We start from the raw sequence: 20,757 nt of genomic DNA, 5'->3' as shown, positions 1-20,757 counted from the left end.
GTTATAATTATTTTTTAAATATTTAATTAATTTATTTGAGAGAGAGAGAGAGGCAGATAGAGAAAGAAAATGGGCATAGCAGGGCCTCCAGCCACTGCAAATGAACTCCAGACACTTGCACCACCCTGTGCATCTGGCTTTATGTGGGTATTGGGGAATCGAACCTGGGTCCTTTGGCTTTGCAGGCATGCACCTTAACTGCTAAGCCATCTCTCCAGACCCTCTTCTCCTTTTTTTAAAGGATACATAGGACTGCAGAGATGGCTTAGTGGGTTAAAAACACTTGTTGCGCAGGCCTGAGGACCAGAGTTCAGATCCCCCAGACCCATGTGAAGCTCAGTAGTGTGCATCTGCAATCCCAGGGCCGCTGGGGTCAGATGGGAGGCAGACCTTCTGGGAAGCTCCTAGTCTGGGATCCGAAGTCGGAAGCAACAGAGACCCTTCCCACAAACAAAGTGAAGGCAAGGACTCACACTCCAGGTTGTGTCCGGACCCACACATCTATACCTTAGAGCCTGGGTGTAGAGTATGCACGAAGCCCTGGGTTTGATGCCAAGCGCTGCATTAACTGGCTGTGGTGGCGCATGCCGGTAATTCCAGCACTTGGGAGGTGGATGCAGGAAGATCAGAAGTTCAAGGTCATAATTGGCTATAGAGGGAGTTTGAGGCCAGCCTGAGCTAAAGACCCTGCCTCCCAATTAAAACAAAACAAAACAACAACAAAAAAAACTAGATACTTTTTATCACATTTACCTCCACTTGGCAGCAATGTTTTCAAAATGAGCTGATGAGTCATCTTTCAGATGGTGTTGAGTCTAGAAGGCACTTGAGCATTTTCCTAGTAACTTTTTTTTAAATTTTTTTTGCTTATTTATTTGAGAGCGACAGAGAGAGAGAAAGAGACAGATAGAGAGAGAGAATGGGCACGCCAGGGCCTCCAGTCACTGCAAACGAACTCCAGATGCGTGCGCCCCCTTGTGCATCTGGCTAACGTGGGTCCTGGGGAATCAAGCCTCGAACCAGGGTCCTTAGGCTTCACAGGCAAGCGCTTAACCGCTAAGCCATCTCTCCAGCCCTCCTAGTAACTTTTGAGGGGAGTAAACATTTATTATTATTATTAATATTATTTTAGAAAAAGCAACAGAGAGAGAGAGAGACAGAGGCAGAGAGAATTGGAGCACTAGGGCCACTGAGACCAAACTCCAGACACTTGCGCCACCTAGTGGGCATGTGCGACCTTGTTCTGGCCTCGCCTTTGTGCATCTGGCTTACGTGGAACTTGCTTTGCAGGCAAGTGCCTTAACGGCTAAGCCGTCTCTCCAGCCCAGGAAGTAAACATTCCTTGTGTGTGTTGGGTCTGTAGAGGAGGAGTAAGGGCCATGAAAATATTGTAAATTCTAGAAACTGGGATTTATGCAGTCTTGGGGATAATGGCCAGTGGTACCCTAGCATGTGTGATCTCCAAGAGAAGGCTGTCTGAAGATGGTTGTGAGCAGGTGTTTGGGGGTATGTGCATTGACAGGGTGCAGCTGAAACTGTCTAATGAAACCGACCGGGCTGGAGAGATGGCTTAGCGGTTAAGCGCTTGCCTGTGAAGCCTAAGGACCCCGGTTCGAGGCTCGGTTCCCCAGGTCCCACGTTAGCCAGATGCACAAGGGGGCGCACGCATCTGGAGTTCGTGTGCAGAGGCTGGAAGCCCTGGCGCGCTCATTCTCTCTCTCTCCCTCTATCTGTCTTTCTCTCTGTGTCTGTTGCTCTCAAATAAAAAAAATTTTTTTTAAATTAAAAATTAAAAATAAATTAAGAAACCGACCATAGCACCTCCCTGGATTGACTCATCTGTTCCTCACAGGTGACTGCAAGAAAACTCTAGCACATTCAAACCCAGCCCCCTTCGGAAGTCGAAGCCCAGAGGGGCAGACTGTGCCAGAGTCACACAGCTCAGCGGCGCCACTGTCTGCATCCAGGCCTCCTCTGTCGCCACGTACTGTTCTCTTGTCTACATCAGTGATGAGAACTAGGTGTGGAATTAGTTTTGCCCGTCTGACCACTCCGTCCACTCTACTGTTCTTACCCCTTCCGTGTCTATCCCTTTAAAAAAAAAAAAAAATTGCCGGGCGTGGTGGTGGCACACGCCTTTAATCCCAGCACTCGGGAGGCAGAGGAAGGAGAATTGCTGTGAGTTCGAGGCCACCCTGAGACTCCATAGTGAATTCCAGGTCAGCCTGGGCTGCAGCAAGACCCTGCCTTGAAAGATAATTTTAAAAAACAATAATAATAAAATAAAAAATTTATTTATGCCGGATGTGGTGGCACACACCTTTAGTCCAAGCACTTAGGAGGCTGAGGTAGGAGGATCATCATGAGTTTGAGGCCACCCTGAGACTACAGAGTGAATTCCAGGTCAGCCTGGGTGAGAGTGAGACACTACCTTGAAAAAACTTATAACAATTTTTATTTGAGAGAGGGAGAATGGGTGTGCCAGGGCCTCTAGCCACTGCAAATGAACTCCAGGTGCCTACGCCACCTTGTGCAGCTGGCTTACGTGGGTCCTGGGGAATCGAACCTGGGTCCTTAGGCTTTGCAGGCAAGTGCCTTAACCGCTAAGCCATCTCTCCAGCCCTTTTTCCCCTCTTGTTGGGGGCACAGGCTCCTTCACAGAAGGTAGAAGTCAGAGCTTGCCAAACCTCATGCCCATTCCTTTTTTTTTTTTTTTTTTTTTTTGAAGTAAGGTCTCACTGTAGCTCAGGCTGACTTGGAATTCACTATATAGTCTCAGGGTGGCCTCGAACTCACGGTGATCCTTCTCCCTCTGCCTCCCGAGTGCTGGGACGCAGGCTCTGGGCACAGACTCTTCACCCTGCAGCCAGCTTCCCTGAGCAGCTAGTTCCTCCCTGGCGTTGTCCCTTCGTGGCAGGTTGTTCATTAATAGAGTCTCAGCAGCGGGGTGGAGGGAGGCGCTGCCTCGGGTTGCCAATCGCCGTTCCTCTTAGTGAGCATAGCTGTGGCTGGTTGACCCCCAGCTAGTGGTGATTGTTCAAACCAACAAGTTGGCTGCAGTTTCATAATACTGCGGTCACAGCTGCCATTCCGTAATGTCCCCCTTGTGCTTCAATAATAAGCATTCACCTTAGGTGGTTCTTTGAAGGACCCTGCACGGTAGTGGCGCCCCTGGTTCTATGGGCGTTATCTGGAATTCGGCAAGGTCATAATAATGGCTTGCACAAGGTCAAGTAGCTGGCCAAGAGCACATAACTTAAACCGAGGTCAGATTGGCTGCAGAGCCTACTCACTGTCCAGCCCTGGCTGTGCCTAAAAAAATTAAAAAAAAAAAAACCAGTGCTCGTTTTATTTTGAGAATGAGTGGGAAAGGAGTTGGGAGTTGGAACAAAATGTGCCTCAGTGTCTATGGACAGACCCTTTAGTTGCACTGCGGTGTGTGGAGACCATTTCTGAGGGTCACGGTGTCTAGATGGAAGTAATTACCGCTCTGCTTGTCTTCCTGTTGCTTCTAGAATTGGTAGGGGTTTGGAGTGAAGTGGCTCCATTTCGTGGGCAGCTAGACAGAATTACAGTCCCCCCCCCCGCAAAAAAAAAAAGGAATAAGCAGATACCTGTGTGGCCTGACAGAGCTGACAGGCCCAGAGATTCTATAAGGACACATCCAGAAAGAAAGCAGAGTCCAGGAGGGGAATTTAAACCCCCAAAGCCCCGGCTCATGCTGACTCACCACGAGGCCAGCAAGCAAAGTGACCAGCGCTTTGTCTAACTCGCCAGCCTATCAGGAGACCCCACGCACGTTCAAATCCACCCTGGCTCCAGATAACCATGTCTCAAAGGCTATAAAGGGCGGTGGCACACACCTTCAATTCCAGCACTCAGGGAGGCAGAGGTAGGAGGAGCATCACGAGTTCAAGGGCACCCTGAGACTACTGAGTGAAATCCAGGTCAGCCTGAGCTACAGTGAGACCTTACCGCAAAAAAAATAAAAATTAAAATAAAAATCAAAGGCTTTGGGGTCCAAGTCACTAGGCCCTCCTCTCCCATTCTCCTGCCCTCCCTCTCCAGAGCTCTTCTGCTTCATTCTTTTCTCCTGCTTTTTCTTTTCTTCCCCCCCCCCCCCGCTCCCTTCTAGCCCAGGCTGACCTGGAATTGACTCAGTAGTCTCAGGGTGCCCTTGAACTCATGGTGATCCTCCTACCTCTACCTCCCAAGTGCTGGGATTAAAGGCATGCCCCACCACGCCTGGCCCCTACTACATTTTGGGGGGGGGGGGTCGAGGTAGGTTTTCACTCTGGCCCAGGCTGACGTAGAATTAACTATGTAGTCTCAGGGTGGCCTTGAACTCATGGCAATCCTTCTACATCTGCCTCCCGAGTGTTGGGATTAAAGGCATGTGCCACCAGCCCCAGCTCCCCTAATACATTTTTTAAGTTCATTTATTTGAGAAAGAGAAAGAAAGGAGGGAGGGAGGGAGGGAGGGAGGGAGGGAGGGAGGGAGGGAGGGAGGGAGGGAAGGAGGGAGGGAGGGAAGAAAAAGGCAGATGGAGAGAGAATAGGTGTGCCAGGGCTTATAGCCCCTGCACACGAACTCCAGATGCATGTGCCACTTTGTGCATCTGGCTTATGTGGGTCCTGGGGAATCGAACCAGGGTCCTTTGGCTTTGCAGGCAAACGCCTTAACCGTTAAGCCATCTATCCAGACCCCTTATACGTTTTAAAACATATCTGAATAGTTGCTGTGCTATGAATGTTACTGCCCTGGGCGACAGGGGCTCTTGTTCTTTCTGGAACATGCCCCACCTTCTCTCCCCAGTGTGGAGACAACCGGAGATCACGTGGTGGTGTTAGACCTTGTTTGAGTCTATGTGGCAGCTCTGTGAACCCAGGCCTGGTACTCGGGCTCCGGCTCTCTGTCTTACCCCCTCCCCCTTCAATCTAGAGAAACCGTGTTACCGAGTTTGAAGCGCTGGGTATGACTGACCTCTGGGCGTGCAGGAAATCATAAATCAGAAAGTCCTTTGGCTCCCCTCTTTCTTGCCAGTTCCGAGATTCTAAGATGCTGTCCTTTAACGGGGCTCAGAGGCGAACCCTGCATCCCACCCACCGCTCAGGAGGAGAGCTGCCGCCACCGCTGACCATGGTGGGCTTCTGAACTTGCCGTTGTAGTGTCGGGACTTTTCTGGTGACACGTTTATTTGATTAGTATTTGCTCGTGGGTTTTTATTTTTTTTGGAGGTAGAGTTTCACTCTAGTTCAGGTTGACCTGAAATTCGCTATGTAGTCTCAGAGTGGAAGGCCTGGAACTCACAGGCATCCTCTTTACCTCTGTCTCCCGAGTGCTGAGATTAAAAGCGTGCGCCACCACCACGCCCTGTCTATTTGTTGTTTTTTTGGTTTTTTTTTTTTTTTTTTTTTTTTTTTTTTAGGTGTAGAGTTCTTGCTGGATGCAGGTTGGCAGAAACTATTTTTTTTTAAATTTTTTATTTATTTATTTGAGAGCGACAGACACAGAGAGAAAGACAGATAGAGGGAGAGAGAGAGAATGGGCGTGCCAGGGCTTCCAGCCTCTGCAAACAAACTCCAGACGCGTGCGCCCCCTTGTGCATCTGGCCAACGTGGGACCTGGGGAACCAAGCCTTGAACCGGGGTCCTTAGGCTTCACAGGCAAGCGCTTAACCGCTAAGCCATCTCTCCAGCCCATGGCAGAAACTATTGATTCCACTTCTCTTTACTCCCTTGGCCCCTACCACTAGCAAACCAATAACCCATGTTTACACATCAAGTCGCCCTCATACACCGCCTTCTCAGGTGCTTTGCCCATGCAGATGCAAGGGAATATGCTTGTCTTTTGAGCCTGACTTCCAGAAGGCCAAAGAGTGCTGCAAAGGGATTGGGGATACCTCTGAAAAGTTTCATGGCTTTAATAAGATCTTCCTCCTACAGTCTAACAGAAAATATGTGTTGGGTACTGGAGAGATGGCTTAGCGATTAAGGCGCTTGTCTGCGAAGCGTAAGGACCCAGGTTTGATTCCCCAGGACCCATGTAAGCCAGACGCACAAGGTGGCGCGTTGCATCTGGAGCCCATTTGCAGTGGCTAGCGGCCCTGGCACACCCATTCTTTTGTTGGTGTTGTTTTTGTTTTTCGAGGTAGGGTCTCACTCTGGCCCAGGCTGGCCTGGAACTCACGATGTAGCCTCAGGGTGGCTTCAAACTCACAGCGATCCTCCTACCTCTGCCTCCCTGAGTGCTGGGATTAAAGGTACGTGCCACTGTGCCTGGCTTCTTTTTTTTTTTTTTTTTTTTTGGTTTTTCGAGGTAGGGTCTCACTCTGGCTCAGGCTGACCTGGAATTCACTATGTAGTCTCAGGGTAGCCTCGAACTCTCGGTGATCCTCCTACCTCTGCCTCCCGAGTGCTGGGATTAAAGGCGTGCGCCACCACGCCCGGCTTCTTTCCTTCTCTTAATCTAATACATTCTCTTTTTTTTTTTTTTTTTAGAGAGAGGCTTTAGTTTTTCAGTGTAAGGTGTATATTATCATTGTTTGAGAAAGACTAAGATGCTGTGAGCGTGACAGTTTACTAAAGTTAGCCAGCGAGTCTTTGAGGTGGGCTGGAATGGCATCAGGACTGAGAGAGAAGACTGATTTGCATATTTCCGGTTGTAAGACTTCAAGCATCCATTACTCTCCTCAGCTATCTTCCAAACAGCTCTTTAATTAGTTTCCTTCTGACACTGTCTCAGGGAGAAAGGTTAAGTAGCATTTCCTTCCTTCCACTGATGAGGACTCAGATCAAACCCACGAGCAATTGTTCTTGTGGACCTGTGTGGAGGCTGCTGAAAGCCGTGGGAGAAGTGGTCTCTTCAAATCACAGTCCAAGATCCTTGACCTGGAAATGGTTTTGCTGCCCTAAGCTCAGCTGCAAGAGTGATGGATGGCAGAAATAAATTCTTTTGAGCAAAAAACAAACAAACAAAAGAAAGAAAGAAAAAAACCCAACAAAACAAAACTCAGTCTCACCAGGGGGCCCTTTGAATTTGACACATGAACCTGGTATCCACTAATGTTTTGGAATCGGGTGTGATTTTTTTTCCTCCCTGTAATTCACACGTTGGTTTTCTCTTTAGAAGGTGTACCAACTGTCCCTGGCGCATGCCCCCATTTAGTTTGTCTGTGACCGATGTATTGAAAAATATGAAAATTAGAACCGTGGAGACGGCTTCCCCTACGGAGGGCAACCACATCTCTTCCCCTCCCCAGAGCTTGAATCATCTTGGCTTACAGCTCACAGAGATGTAGAAAATCCTCTCCACGAAGCAAGGCTGGGGTATGCCAATGAATACAAGGTCTCAGATAAGAAGGCACCACATTAGTGTTTTGTTTTTGTTTTTCAAGGTAGGGTCTCACTTTAGCCCAGGCTAATCTGGAATTCCCTCTGTAGTCTCAGGCTGGCCTTGAACTCACAGCGATCCTCCTACCTCTGCCTCTGTAGTGCCCAGCTTAGTGCTTGTTATTCTTATATGCTGAATGTAGTTTTCCTCTGGCTCTGTTAAAGGGCTTCTCTCATAATTAGCTAAGATCCTTGGAAGTTTTTATTATTATTATTATTATTAACAGAGAAAGAGGAGGGGGAGAGAGAATGGGCACTCCAGGCCCTCCAGCCACTGCAGGCAAAACTCCGTACACGTGCGCCCCCTTGTGCATCTGGCTAACATGGGTCCTGGGGAATTGAACCTGCGTCCTTTGGCTTTGCAAGCAAACGCCTTAACCATGAAGCCATCCCTCCAGCCCCTCTGGAAGATTTTTTACGGGCTTGTGGAAGGCAGGCTTAATAAGAGAGAACAGAACTTGGAGGCTGCAAAATTGGTTGAATTTCTACATTAGCTTATACAGGTCACGACATATTATTGCGATTGGGGTTTTTACTTGGGGAGTGTGAGTGTGTGTTTGTGTGTGAGTACAGGTGTGCACATATCACAGTGCATGTGTGGAGGTCAGAGGATGACGACTTTTGGCTGAATCAGTCCTTGTCTTTGATTCCCAATAATGTAAAACAATGGAATAAAACAGGCGGCACCTTATTTCAGTGTTACGTTATACACCCACCATTGAGACGTCCACTTCCCAGACGGAAGCGGGTCCAGTTCGGACCCCGTGAGCGTTGGCGTAGATCCTAGAATAAGGTTGTCACCGTTCCTCCGTCACCCAGACATCCTCCTCCGTATCCAGTTGTTTTATCTAACATGCGAGGAGAAAGCAGATTTACCACTTGGGGTTTGTAACTCTGGGTTTTATTGGATGAGCACATCAAGGGTTAGACATGTTAAGGGGATGAACCAAGGTTGATGCGATCTTTCTTTCTTTCTTCTTTTTGTCTGGAGCAGGGATCCTAAATCACCTCCCTCGTCTTTTCTTCCTGGATGGAACTGGAAGATCATCAGGGCGTGTGTGTACACCGGCATTCAGAAGACAGAGGGATGGGCTCTGACTTTGAGAACTCTGAGGACAGGGAAGGGGACCCGGAAGAAAGAGGGATGGGCTCCAACCCACAGGATGCGGAAGAAAGAAGCCGTCCGGAGCAGGAGACAGGCTTCCCCCCGCGGCGGGACACTCAGAGGGGGGACTTGCAGGACAAGGAAGCAGTGCCCGACATCTGCGCGGGTAAGACGTCTCCAGGATCCTTGGCAGATCCTCTCACATTTCGGTCTTGCTTTCTTCAGAACATAGCAGCACCCCTTCGTGCGAGGAGGCAGGACTGTGTACTTGAAGTGCCAAGACCCCCCACCCGGGGTCAAGACCCTAAGGATGTCACCCAGAGATCCGCCGCAAAGAACCGAGATGGTGACTCCGATGCAATTAGCAGCAAGTTTCCTTTATGGTAGCGCAAGCCAAGGCCTGGACCCCGTCTCCACGCAGTGGGTGTGAGAGAGGGAGCCCCAACTGGGGGAGGGCCAGGGGTTATAAAGGCAAAAACCACAATTCTGCATAACAACACGACCTTTGCATTAATTGGGTATTTGGGGTCCCATGGTCAGGGACTTTTCCGCTCATGGCCAGACTGGTTGGGTGTCTGGGGTCCCATGGTTAGGGAGTTTTCACTTAGGCTGTCTGGCGTTTTACAGATCTAACCACCAAGTTGGGCCGGGGCTGTTTGCGGCAAAATGTTCCCCTCGAGTTCCCAGTATCTGCAAGGGAGGGGGATTTCTTGGAACTTAAGCTCAGCCTACTGACTAAAATGGCTACCTGTTTTAAAATGGCAGTACCAATGTCAAGCTGGAGGGCTGGCAAGCAGGGTTACAGAAGCTGAAGGCAACATGTTAATTTCTTAGATCTTATATACTGACGTGGCTTTTCTAGTAGCGTCAGTCCCCGAAGCATCCTTTTCTCCCAGATAGTCCACCACCCAGACCGTGCCGGTAAGCATGAGTGAGGAAAATCATGGGTACGGGACAGAGTACTGCTACAACTTTTTTTTTTTAAAAGATATTTATTTATTTATTATTTGAGACAATAGAGAAAGACAGAGAGGGAGAGGGAGGGAAAGAATGGGTACACCAAAGACTCCAGCCACTGCAAGGGAACTCCAGAGGCATGTGCATCTGGCTTACTTGGGGGACCTGGAGAATCGAACCTGGGTCCTTAGGTTTTACAGTAAAGGCAAGCCCCTTAACTGCAAAGCCATCTCTCCGGCCACTGCTACAAAATTACTATAACAGAATCATACAGGCAGCACTGGGGCCTACTTCACATGTTGGGAGAGTAACACGTCCTGTGTTTGGAGTGACGGAGAATAATGCGCGAGGCGGAGTGTACAGATGATTCCATCTGAGTCATCACTTCCTCTGCAGATTGCAAACTTGGTAGTCAGTGACCTACCCAGGTTCACACGCCGGATTCCTAAAGTGCCTGGGCCCTGGACTAAGTAATTCCCTTATTATTTCTGATCTGAAAGAGCAAATGTTGGCCCCAGGCATGGTGGCACAGGCCTTTAATCCCAGCACTGGGGGAGGCAGAGATGGAGGACTGCCATGAGTTCGAGGCCACCCAGGGACTACGTAGTGAGTTCCACGTCAGCCTGGGCTAGAGTAAGACCCTACTTCGAAAAACCAAACAAACAAACAAAAAAAAAGGAGCAAATGTTGGGCCTCCTTCCACGTCCTTGTTTCTGTCTTTGGGTAACAGCTGCTCAGGGTATGCCTTAGGGACATACATAAGCTGAAATACGTTATGACCTGAACTGTCACATTCCTTTCTCCCGGACCAAGTCCCAGTCTCCCTGGTGGCCTGCTCCACAGTGCACACAAGGCACTAGGCTTTCTCCTCTCAGTAACTTCCTGGAGCGCCCTCTACTTGAGGAGGAAACAGCCATGCACTGACAGGTGTGGTGCGGACTGGCCTCTGAGCTGGTCCCACTGGCTCTGGGCTCTCTCTTCCCATACCTTCTCCCCGACTCACAGGCAAGGTCTTCTAGTGCGTTCCGTTCATTTGTTTCACCATACACTGTTTGAACAACTGTTAAAAAGAAAAAAATCAGGGCTGGAGAGATGGCTACTGGTGGCTAAGGTGCTTTCCTGCAAAGCCTAAGGACCTAGGTTCGATTCCCCAGTACCCATGTAAGCCAGATACACATATTGGCACATGTGTCTGCAGTTCATTTGTAGTGGCTTGAGACCCTGGCACATCCTCTCTCTCTCTCTCTCTCTCAAATTAATTATTATTATTATTTTTTGGTTTTGCAAGGTAGGGTCTCACTCTGGCCCAGGCTGACCTGGAATTCACTATGGAGTCTCTGGGTGGCCTAGAACTCAGGCGATCCTCCTACCTCTGCCTCCCAAATGCTGAGATTAGAGGCGTGTGCCACCGGCTTTTAAGATTTTTTTAAAGGAGTCCAGGACCTGGTTAAGCTAAGTGGCTCATTTTTTTAAATATACATATATTTTCCTCAATTTTTATTAACATTTTCCATGATTATAAAAAGGATCCCAATAAGTGGCTCATTTTTTGTGATTTCACTAACTTTTTTTTTTTTTAGCCCAAACTGACCTGGAATTCACTACGTAGACTCAGGCTGGCCTCAAACTCACAGCAATCCAAGTACCTCTTCCTCCCAAGGGCTGGGATTAAAGGCCTGCGCCATGACAACCAGCCTAATTTCACTAACTTTTTTTTTCTTTTTTTTGGTTTTTCAAGGTAGGTTCTTGCTGTAGCTCAGGCTGACCAGGAATTCACTCTGTTGTCTCAGGCTGGCCTCGAATTCACAACCATCCTCCTACCTCTGCCTCTTAAGCGCTGGGATTAAAGGCATGCGCCACCACGCCGGGCTCCACTAACTTTTGAGGACTAGAACCTTGAAAGTCACTGGGGACCAAGCTTCCCTTGTCTAAGAGAGCTGACGCAGACCTGGCCCGTCCCCAGGCTTCCGATGGGTCAGCTGGGCACCGCCTGGGGTACAGTGGGTGGGGGAAGTGGGCCAGCGTGCACCGTCCTTTAGAAAGCCGGGAGCCAGGTGAGTGGGTGGGTGGGAAGCTGGAGTGTGAAGGTCCCATCGGGGTGCGCCTGGTGCGCACATTGTTTCAGGTCGGTCACCTCCAGCATTACCTGCGCACATCGGATCTAGTGACCCCGCTTTTTTTTTCTTTCTTTCTTTCTGCAGTGGGACTGCTGAATGCGGACGGCGGGGCGGCCCCGCGCGACGGAGGAGAGGACGAGCAGCCCGGTGCGGCCGACATGGAGATGTACGCGGGGCTCTCCGACTCGGACAGCTTACCCCGGAGCCCTAGAGAAGAGGAGGAAGAGGAGGAGGAAGAGGAGCAGCCGCCTCCTCCGGTTCTTCCCTGGCGGCGCCACCTCTCCCTAGGGGGTCGGCACCGGGGTGACACGCCCGCCCGCCGCCGTTTCCACCGGCTCCATCACCCGGTGGTGGACCTCGGGGAACTCGACAGCCTGGTGGCCAGCATCATGGACGCACCCATCATCTGCCCGGACTGCGGCGAGAGCTTCAGCCCGGGCTCGGCTTTCCTGCAGCACCAGCGCATGCATCGCTTAGCCGAGGCTGCTGCAGCGGCGGCGGCGGCGGCGGCGGCCGGGATGACCGACTCGGACGTGGGCGCGTCGGGAGCCTTCGGGGCGGGTGCGTCGCCGGCCCGAGCGGGCGGCGGGGAGAAGCCGTTCCGCTGCGGCGAATGCGGCAAGGGCTTCAGCCGCAACACGTACCTGAGCAACCACCTGCGCGTGCACACGGGCGAGCGGCGCCACGAGTGCGCCGACTGCGGCAAGAGCTTCAGCTGGAGGGCCGACCTGCTCAAGCACCGGCGCCTGCACACGGGCGAGAAGCCGTACCCGTGCCCGGAGTGCGGAGAGGCCTTCAGTCTCAGCTCGCACCTGCTCAGCCACCGCAGGGCGCACGCGGCGGCGGCGGCGGCGGTGCAGGGGGACGGCGCGGAGGCGGCGGCGGCGGCGGCGGCTTTGGCGCTGCGCCCGTTCGCGTGCGCCGCGTGCGGCAAGGGCTTCGCGCGGCGCTCGCACCTCGCCAACCACCAGCGCGTGCACACGGGCGAGAAGCCGCACGGCTGCGGCGACTGCGGCAAGCGCTTCAGCTGGCGCTCGGACCTGGTCAAGCACCAGCGCGTGCACACGGGCGAGAAGCCCTACATGTGCTCCGAGTGCGGCGAGGCGTTCAGCGTCAGCTCGCACCTGTTCACGCACAAGCGCACGCACTCGGGCGAGCGGCCCTACGTGTGCCGCGAGTGCGGCAAGGGCTTCGGCCGCAACTCGCACCTCGTCAACCACCTGCGCGTGCACACCGGCGAGAAGCCCTTCGCCTGCGGCCAGTGCGCCAAGCGCTTCGGCGACTTCTCCACGCTCACGCAGCACCAGCGCACGCACACCGGCGAGAAGCCCTACGCGTGCGCCGAGTGCGGCAAGAGCTTCATCCAGAGCTCGCACCTCATCCGCCACCGGCGCATCCACACCGGCAACAAGCCGCACAAGTGCGCGCGCTGCGGCAAGGGCTTCCGCTACAAGACGCACCTGGCGCAGCACCAGAAGCTGCGCCTGTGCTAGGTGCGGGGGGGCTGGGGTGGGGGTAGGGGGTTGGGGAGGACGCTTCCCCGGCGCCGCGGGATCGACCCCCGCGGAGGGGGGTTGGGGGGAGCCTGTGGCTGTTATGGGGAAGAGGAGAGGGTGGTGGTGGTGGTGGACCTGAAGTGGGAGGGGGTGGGGAAACGACTCTTGAATGAAGATGACTTCCAAGGTGCTATGTTTCACCTACCTCCTTCCGCTTGGAAACTTAAGGGAGGGGTGTGCGTGACTTGATGCCGCCGGTCCTCTCTCGGGCACACCGCTTGCAGGCAGGAAGGAGCTTGGAGGAGCACAAGACCCCCGGTTTGATGCCTTTGACGCATCGCTTGCAGGCAGGAAAGAGCTTGGAGGAGCACAGGACCCCTGGTTTGATGCCTTTGACGCACCCCTTGCAGGCAGTAAGGAGCATGGAAGAGCAGAGGACCCCTGGTTTGATGCCTTTGAGGAAGGGGTATTTGGGGATTGGGTAGAGAAACAGGACAGCAAGCACTAAGAAAGGATGGGTCGTCATGATCCTTGGGAATCGGGAGAAGGTTTGTTGGGCAGAGTTATTGGAGTAAAATGAAACTCGGGTATAAATGAATATACCTCGTTTCCCAAACTCTGGCGGTAAGGCAGCGTTCGCCCCGTACACCGGCTCCAGTCAGAGAATCTTTTCTGTTCGGTGGGACGTGACATTTACACTTGGTTTCTATGAGCCACAGCTGCTGATTTGAGATTTTTTTTGGGGGGGGGGGTGGCGCAACCACTGTCCATTGACAACAGGTTCTCAGATCTCTTAGGAAATACTCTTCATTCTTTGTTAATCCTTGGAAACGCTCAAGCTCCCACGTGGGGTCAAGATTGCCTGGGCGGTTGACCCGCCCTTTGGCCCTGTGTAAGATACGTACATCAGGTCCAGTATTTCCTTAAGTCTCCTGTGAAATCTTTTTCAGCACAGGGAGAGGGAACGATCCCCGGCTGAGTGGGAAGTTTCCCATCTCAGTTCATCTTGAAGAGTGTGATCAAAGTGAGCCCAAGACCATAACCAGCTGCCCGAGAAACCTGCTCCCCCCCCAAAAAAAAAGTGCGAAAGCCAAGTTGGTGCGTTAGGATGCAAGACTCGTTGCTGTCATTTCTTCACTGTGCATGTCTGTGCCCTGCCCCCATGAGCCCGCACCTTCACCCAAATTAGACGAATCCAATCCAAACAGGAGTTGGGGGTTTTTTTTCTATTTTTTTTCTTTTTTTCTTTTTTTTTTTTTTTACCTTACGTGGAGAGGCACCTTCGAGCTCACGCACAGGACACAGTCAGGGACGAGAGGTGTGAATGAAAAATTGCCAAATAGCACAAACAATGAATGTTTTTCCAGTGGTTGTATAGATGCCAAAATAGCGCTTTCATATTTGCAAAGTGCTTTTATGATCTGTAGTGATTGTTAGCTGTTTCCTCACACCTTTCGTGAGGTTAAGTCAGTATTAGGGGGCCCTCCGTCTTAGGGAAGGCCTGGGCGTAGGGGGTGTTGGCAGGCTGTCTTGAAGGAAGGCTGAGGACTGAATTGGTGTGGCCTGAACTTGTGTGTTTTCTGGCTCAGCAGGGAGGAGGGCTTACCTGTCAGGATTTTATAATAAAATAAGGACACCGGGCATTCTTAGGCTTGATGAGAAACGGGAAGCTAGCCTAGAAAGGCCAAAGACGGCCTTATTGACAAAGCTGGTCTTTGTCATCCGATTCTGGTGTCCTAGGTATGTTCGATTTCTAGTAAGGGGTGGGGTGGGGTGGGGTGGGGTGGGATGGGACTGTAGTTAAATGACTCCCATAGATTTCGGTTACCCGCCTTGACTCGCGGCAGGCAGTGCTTTTGACCTCACTCACGTCTGTCGCCCTGTACTGTTCACGGAAGCCTCCTTCCCACACTCGGACCCGGTTGAAGGAGGGGGAAAAACTTACAAGATTGGTTTTACAGTGTCAGCCAGGTTTCCGTGAATGCTGGTAATTCATACTTGATCCTTTGTGTTTTTAGTGACGAATCCCTCTGGGAGCCGTAGGCAGGCATGTTTTGTCCTTAGAGACTTCTGGGCTTGTTTATGGCCTTGTCAATTTTACCGGCTACATCAGTGGGTTGTTGTGAACAGATGAAAATAGATGCTCGTCCTAGGGACCATTTTGGAAGAGACTACTTTAAAAAAAAAAAAACAAAAAATTCTTTAGTGAAGAGTTCCACATGCAACATTCATGCTTATTATTTATTCTGACTCATGTAGTCTGGGCAGCAAGTATATAAGACCTACTTAAAATAATCTAGCCAATTGTAGGTAATCTTACTCCTTTGTGGTATTTTTTTGTTTTTCGTGTGCTCATCTACCTCTTCCAGCTGTTTTAAGTTCTTTCAAATCGTGTGCCTATGAGAGATCATCCAGCTTTTGATTCTCCATTGACTGATTAGCCTGTCTTATGGGCGGTTTGGCCTTTTTGCTGCCTTCATTATGCGATCCGAGCCAGTGGGTTACACAGATCGGCAACGCACAAGAAGGGGTTCAGTGGACAGAAGAGATTAAACCAGAAAAAAGTAACAGCAATGAAATCTTTGGACTTTCTGTTACCCTTAATAAGAGACTGAGCCATACATTAGCATCCTTCCTATGAACAAGCCACTTAAGAAACCTCCCTCCCCTTCCATGGAGTATTTAAAATGTGATTCCAGCCAGGCGTGGTGGCGCACGCCTTCAATCCCAGCACTTGGGAGGCAGAGGTAGGAGGATCGCCATGAGTTCGAGGCCAGCCTGAGACTACAGAGTGAATTCCACATCAGTGACCATACCTCAAAAAAACTAAAGAAGAAAAAAATGTGATTCCATTTTCCTTTCATTTCTCCAGGGACTAACCTGTGTTAAATGAGATGAAATGTAATCAGGTGGTGGTTCTTGTCCACTGTCTTAGGCTCACAATATTTCTTCAGGAAACTGTTGACTGTGGTTCATGCTTTAAAACACCGACGGAGAGAGCCAGGTGTGGGTGGCGCACACCTTTAATCCCAGAACTCAGGAGGCAGAGGTAGGAGGATCGCTGAGAGTTCGAGGCCACCCTGAGACTGCACAGTGAATTCCAGATCAGCCTGTGCTAGAGTGAGACCTTACCTCAGGGGTGGGGGGGAGGACAAAGAAAACCACTGATCTAAATAAAGATTCGTCCCTCAAGCTCATTGGTGATGGTGGAGGCGGTCACCCTGTTTGTTTCCTGGGGAGTTTGGACAAGAGCAGGCACCTTTGCTAAACCACTCAAAAGCAACGTTAAATGGTTTGGTTTAATGTTCAGTTCTTAGTTGGAAGGAGAAGATGAGCAGTTAACCCTTTGAGCCATGTAGTCTCTTTGCACTCAAGAGGCTGTACATATGTGAAAAAGTAAATTAAGAATTTATGTTCATAGACCATCTGCACCGTGTTTCTGAAGTTGGTATACATTTTCAATGTAATGTTCTTTCCCATCCGTTTGTTAAAAGTAGCAAGTAATTTAACGACCCTAAGAGTACCAGGTATTGTGTGAGTGTGCTTGCGTCTGTGAGAATCACCCTTGTTTTCAGGTTGTTTTATTTAATGATGGTTCCTTGGACAGAATTCTGGTGTCTAGTAACCAATCTGGAATATTTGTCATTAAATCCTTATCAGTCTTTCATGATGTCTTTCCTTCTTCCTTATTTGCCACCCATTGTAAGAAACTCAGCTCAGTCTCCGGAAGCTATGTGCTGGTAAAACGGGAGTTATCAAGCTCCTTGGTCCGGTCTCTTTGTGACATTTCACTGGAATACGTTTACTCATGTGACTTTCACACAGAGCTGAGTAATTGTTACAAAAGCCACATGGCCTACAATCCTAAAATATTTACTTTAGTATCATTCAAAACACAGTGGGTCACGGTGAGGCTTGCCTGCCTGTTCAGGAGGCTGATACGTACTAATTTGAGGACAGCCTGGGCTACAAAGTGAGATCTGTCTCAAAAATATTTTATTTTATTTTACTTTCTTTTTCAGGTTTTCAAGGTAGGGTCTCTCTCTAACCGAGGCTGACCTGGAATTCATTATGTAGTCTCAGGGTGGCCTCATGGCAATCCTCCTACTTCTGCCTCCCAAGGGGAGGGATTAAAGGTGTGTGCCACCACAACTGGCTCTAATATTTTTGTTTTTTAATTTGGGAGAGAGAGAATGGGTGCACCAGAGCCTCCAGCCTCTGCAAACGAACTCCAGGTACATGCACCCCCTTGTGCTTCTGGCTCTACCTGGGTCCTGAGGAATTGAACCTGGGTCCTTTGGCCTTACAGGCAAGCACCTTAACAGCTAAGCCATCTCTCCAGCCCCTCAAAAATATTTTTTAAAGAATGTATACACAAGCACACACACATATGCTGGCTGCCTTCTACACTGGAACCTTCAATTTTTTTTTTTTTTTTTTTAGTTTTTCGAGGTAGGGTCTCACTCTGGCTCAGGCTGACCTGGAATTCACTATGGAGTCTCAGGGTGGCCTCGAACTCACAGCAATCCTCCTACCTCTGCCTCCCGAGTGCTGGGATTAAAAGCGTGCAGCACCACTCCGGCTGCATTTTATTTTATGTTTTTGGTTTTTATTTATTAGCGACAGAGAGAGGGAGGAAGGAAGAAAGGGTGCACCAGGGCCTCTAGCCACTGCAAACTCCAGACACATGCGCCACCTTATGCATCTGTCTTACGTGGGACCTGGAGAATCAAACCTGGGTCCTTAGGCTTCGCAGGCATGCACCTTAACCTCTAAGCCGTCTCTCCAGCCCTCAAGCGCATTTTCGATTATCCTGGGACTAGGTAGTGTCTGAAATCTAAGTGGTTCGCACACTCTTAGTTTGCACAGTGAGGCTGAAGGCGACTTTGGGTCGTTGGAAATGTTTGGGTTGCACTGGCTTCCATTTCCAAAGACCTGTCTGGATTCTTGATGTGGGGGAGCAGGCTTGGGGAAAACACGAACACAGGTCCTTACAGAGAAGGGTGTAGTCTCAAATCTCACCCACAAGAAATGTATTTATGAATCACCCACCGAGCTGCTTGCTTTCGCTCTCAAAGTTACCGACAAGGGGGCTGGAGAGCTGGCGTAGTGGTTAAGCCATGTGCCTGTGAAACCTAGGGAACCAGGTTCGATTCCCCAGGACCCACGTAAGCCAGATGCACAAGGTGGCTGGAGGCCCTGGTGTGTGCTTATTCTTTCTCTCTCCTTGAAAATGAATAAAAATTAAAAAAAAAAAAGCAAAACTCATCACTGAAGAATTCCAAGGCCTCCAGACACAGTAACTGCCAATGGTTTGGGCAGAACCCGGCTCTGCCGCCACACGTAGACTGGGCCACTCTGCAAGTTGGTCAGAGGAGCCCATGTCCCAATTTCCTGCCTGTTTTTTGGGTTTTTTTTCTGACTTACTTATTTATCTGAGACAGAGAAAGGGAGGGAGAATGGGTACGGCAGGGCCTCTAGCCACTGCAAACGAACTCCAAATGTCTGAGCTAGAGTGAGACCTTACCTTGAAAAACCAATATATACATATATCTTAATTATGGGCTTGCCTATGCTGAAGTCCCCCGTTTGATGTAGTTTTCTCGGAGATACACATACGATCAGTGGCTGGTCCAGCTGATACTTCAGGCTGAGTCAGACTCCAGCTTTGTGCTACCTTGTGGTTTGAAGATTAAAAATGACCCCACCCCCAAAGGCTCATGTGCCTGAACATCCGGTCCCCAGCTGGTGGGCACTGGGAAGGTTATAGAACTTTTACGAGATGGAAGTGGTTCACTGGGGAGCAGGCCCCCACCTTTCATAACCTGGTCTCCCTTCCTCTTCTCTCTGCTTCCTGACTGCGGCTGCAATATAACACGCCAGCGCTACCTCTCCTGCCAACATGAGGAAACGTGTGCCCTGAAACTGCAAGCCAGCATTAACCCTTCCATGCCTTAAGCTGCTCCTTGGCAGGTATTTGGTCGCAGCAACAAGTAAAGTAACTAGCCCAGTCCTCCTCAGGGCACCCTTCTGGTAGCCCTGTTGATAGGGAAATGGCTGTTGCTTATCCAAACAAAGAGATAGCTATGAATTCTCAGGCTTCCTCCTCCCCTGACTTCACCGTCTCTCCAGCCCGGGAGCACAGAATCAGTGTGTTCATGGGGCTGGACATATACTAGGTAAGAACAGGTTAGCCAAGAGGTCAGTGGAGCTGGTAGGTTATCTTCAGTATTACCAGCAATTTAAAAATTTTTTTTTTTTTTTTTTTTTTAAGATAGGGTCTCACTGTAGCCCAGGCTGACCTGGAATTCACTATGTAGTCTCAGGGTGGCCTTGAACTCACGTTGATCCTCCTACCTCTGCCTCACGAATGCTGGGATTAAAAGTGTGCACCACCATGCCCATCCTAAATATTTATTTTAATTAAAAAAATAATTTATTTACTTAATAGAGAGAGAGAGAGGAAGAGGAAGAGAGAAAGAGAGAATGGGCACACCAGGTTCTCCAGCCACTGAAAATGCAGATGCATGTGCCCCCTTGTGCATCTGGCTTACGTGAGTCCTGGAGAGTCAAACCAGGATCCTTAGGTTTTGCAGGCAAATGTCTTAACTGATAAGCCATTTCCCCAGTCCCTATTAATTTTAATATTTTTTTTTTTTAGGGAGAGAGAGAGAGTTTGCACACCAGGGCCACAGCCAGTGCAATCGAACTCCAGACACTTGCGCCACCTAGTGGGCATGTGCGACTTGAGCTTGCCTCACCTTTGTGCGTCTGGCTTACATGGGATCTGGAGAGTCAAACATGGGTCCTTAGGCTTTGCAGGCAAGTGCCTTAGCCACTAAGCCCTCTCTCCAGCCCCTATTTATTTTATTATTATTTGAGAGAAAGAGGCAGAAAGTCCTTAGGCTTCTCAGGCAAGCACCTTAACTGCTGAGCTGCCTGTCTAGCCCAGGGATGAGTGTTTAACTTTTGGAGAAGTTCTGGTAACTTCACTATCTAAACGTGGATGTCAATTGGAGTGAGGGGCAAGTCCAAGTAATTGTATAAAAGCAATTCAGGGCATTTGGTAGACAAAGAGTGCTCTGTAGGCCCAGTTAGGCACCCCCTGTTTCTACAAGGAAACTTGCCTTCTGGTGGGCGGTGGTGGTGGGGACAGGAAGCCATGCTCCTCATGAACTTTTCTATGCCCAGGGAAGTAGAGGTGACAAACAGGTTGTCACATCTCCACCTTTGCTGCCCGTGGACTACTGGGGGCCCCCTTCCATCTTTCCCCCCCCCAAACAGAAAGATGATGAGTAAGGGCAGAGAAACTTCTTTCATTACAGCCTGGGCCCTGGCAGCCCTACAAACCACACTCAGCCACCTGGATTCAGTAAAGCGACTCAAAGAGAAGTGTCGCCCCAGGGTTTCAGCCGCAGCATCTCTGTGACCTCTGAGTTGGAGTCAACCATGAACAACGGGAGGCACAAACATTACTCCAGTGGAGAGGCTGGAGCCCAGAAGCCCAGACGGCGACAGGAGGGACGTCACCTTGCCTGGGCTACTTAGCTATGCATACCTGGTCAGGCCCTCTGGGTTAAACCTAAGCCTCACCCCAGGACCCCCAAAGATGACTTGGAGGGTCACTGGATCTTTTTTGGTCCCTCTTCCCAATGTGGCCACATTGAATAAATCTTATTTCCTGATTTTT

At 50.2% G+C, this 20,757-nt stretch overlaps 1 protein-coding gene across 4 annotated transcripts in view; it reads left to right on the top strand.

Annotated features, from left to right (window-relative positions):
- The window catches only part of Znf697 (zinc finger protein 697), a 36,994-nt gene extending 23,930 nt beyond the window's left edge, over nucleotides 1-13,064 (top strand). For 3 of the 4 annotated variants that reach the window (XM_045138582.1, XM_045138581.1, XM_045138584.1), the window contains exons 2-3: nucleotides 8,387-8,663; nucleotides 11,656-13,064. In XM_045138582.1, the coding sequence (XP_044994517.1) occupies nucleotides 8,423-8,663; nucleotides 11,656-13,064 (1,650 nt within the window). In that variant the 5' untranslated portion in view covers nucleotides 8,387-8,422. Of the gene's footprint in view, nucleotides 1-8,383; nucleotides 8,664-11,655 lie in introns of all 4 variants that reach the window. The other variant, XM_045138583.1, reaches the window with a different exon arrangement.
- The last annotated feature ends 7,693 nt before the right edge of the window (nucleotides 13,065-20,757 follow it).

The sequence above is a fragment of the Jaculus jaculus genome, chromosome 19 (assembly GCF_020740685.1).
Source record: "Jaculus jaculus isolate mJacJac1 chromosome 19, mJacJac1.mat.Y.cur, whole genome shotgun sequence".
Lineage (NCBI taxonomy): Eukaryota > Metazoa > Chordata > Mammalia > Rodentia > Dipodidae > Jaculus > Jaculus jaculus.
This window is presented reverse-complemented; position numbering and strand designations above follow the sequence as displayed.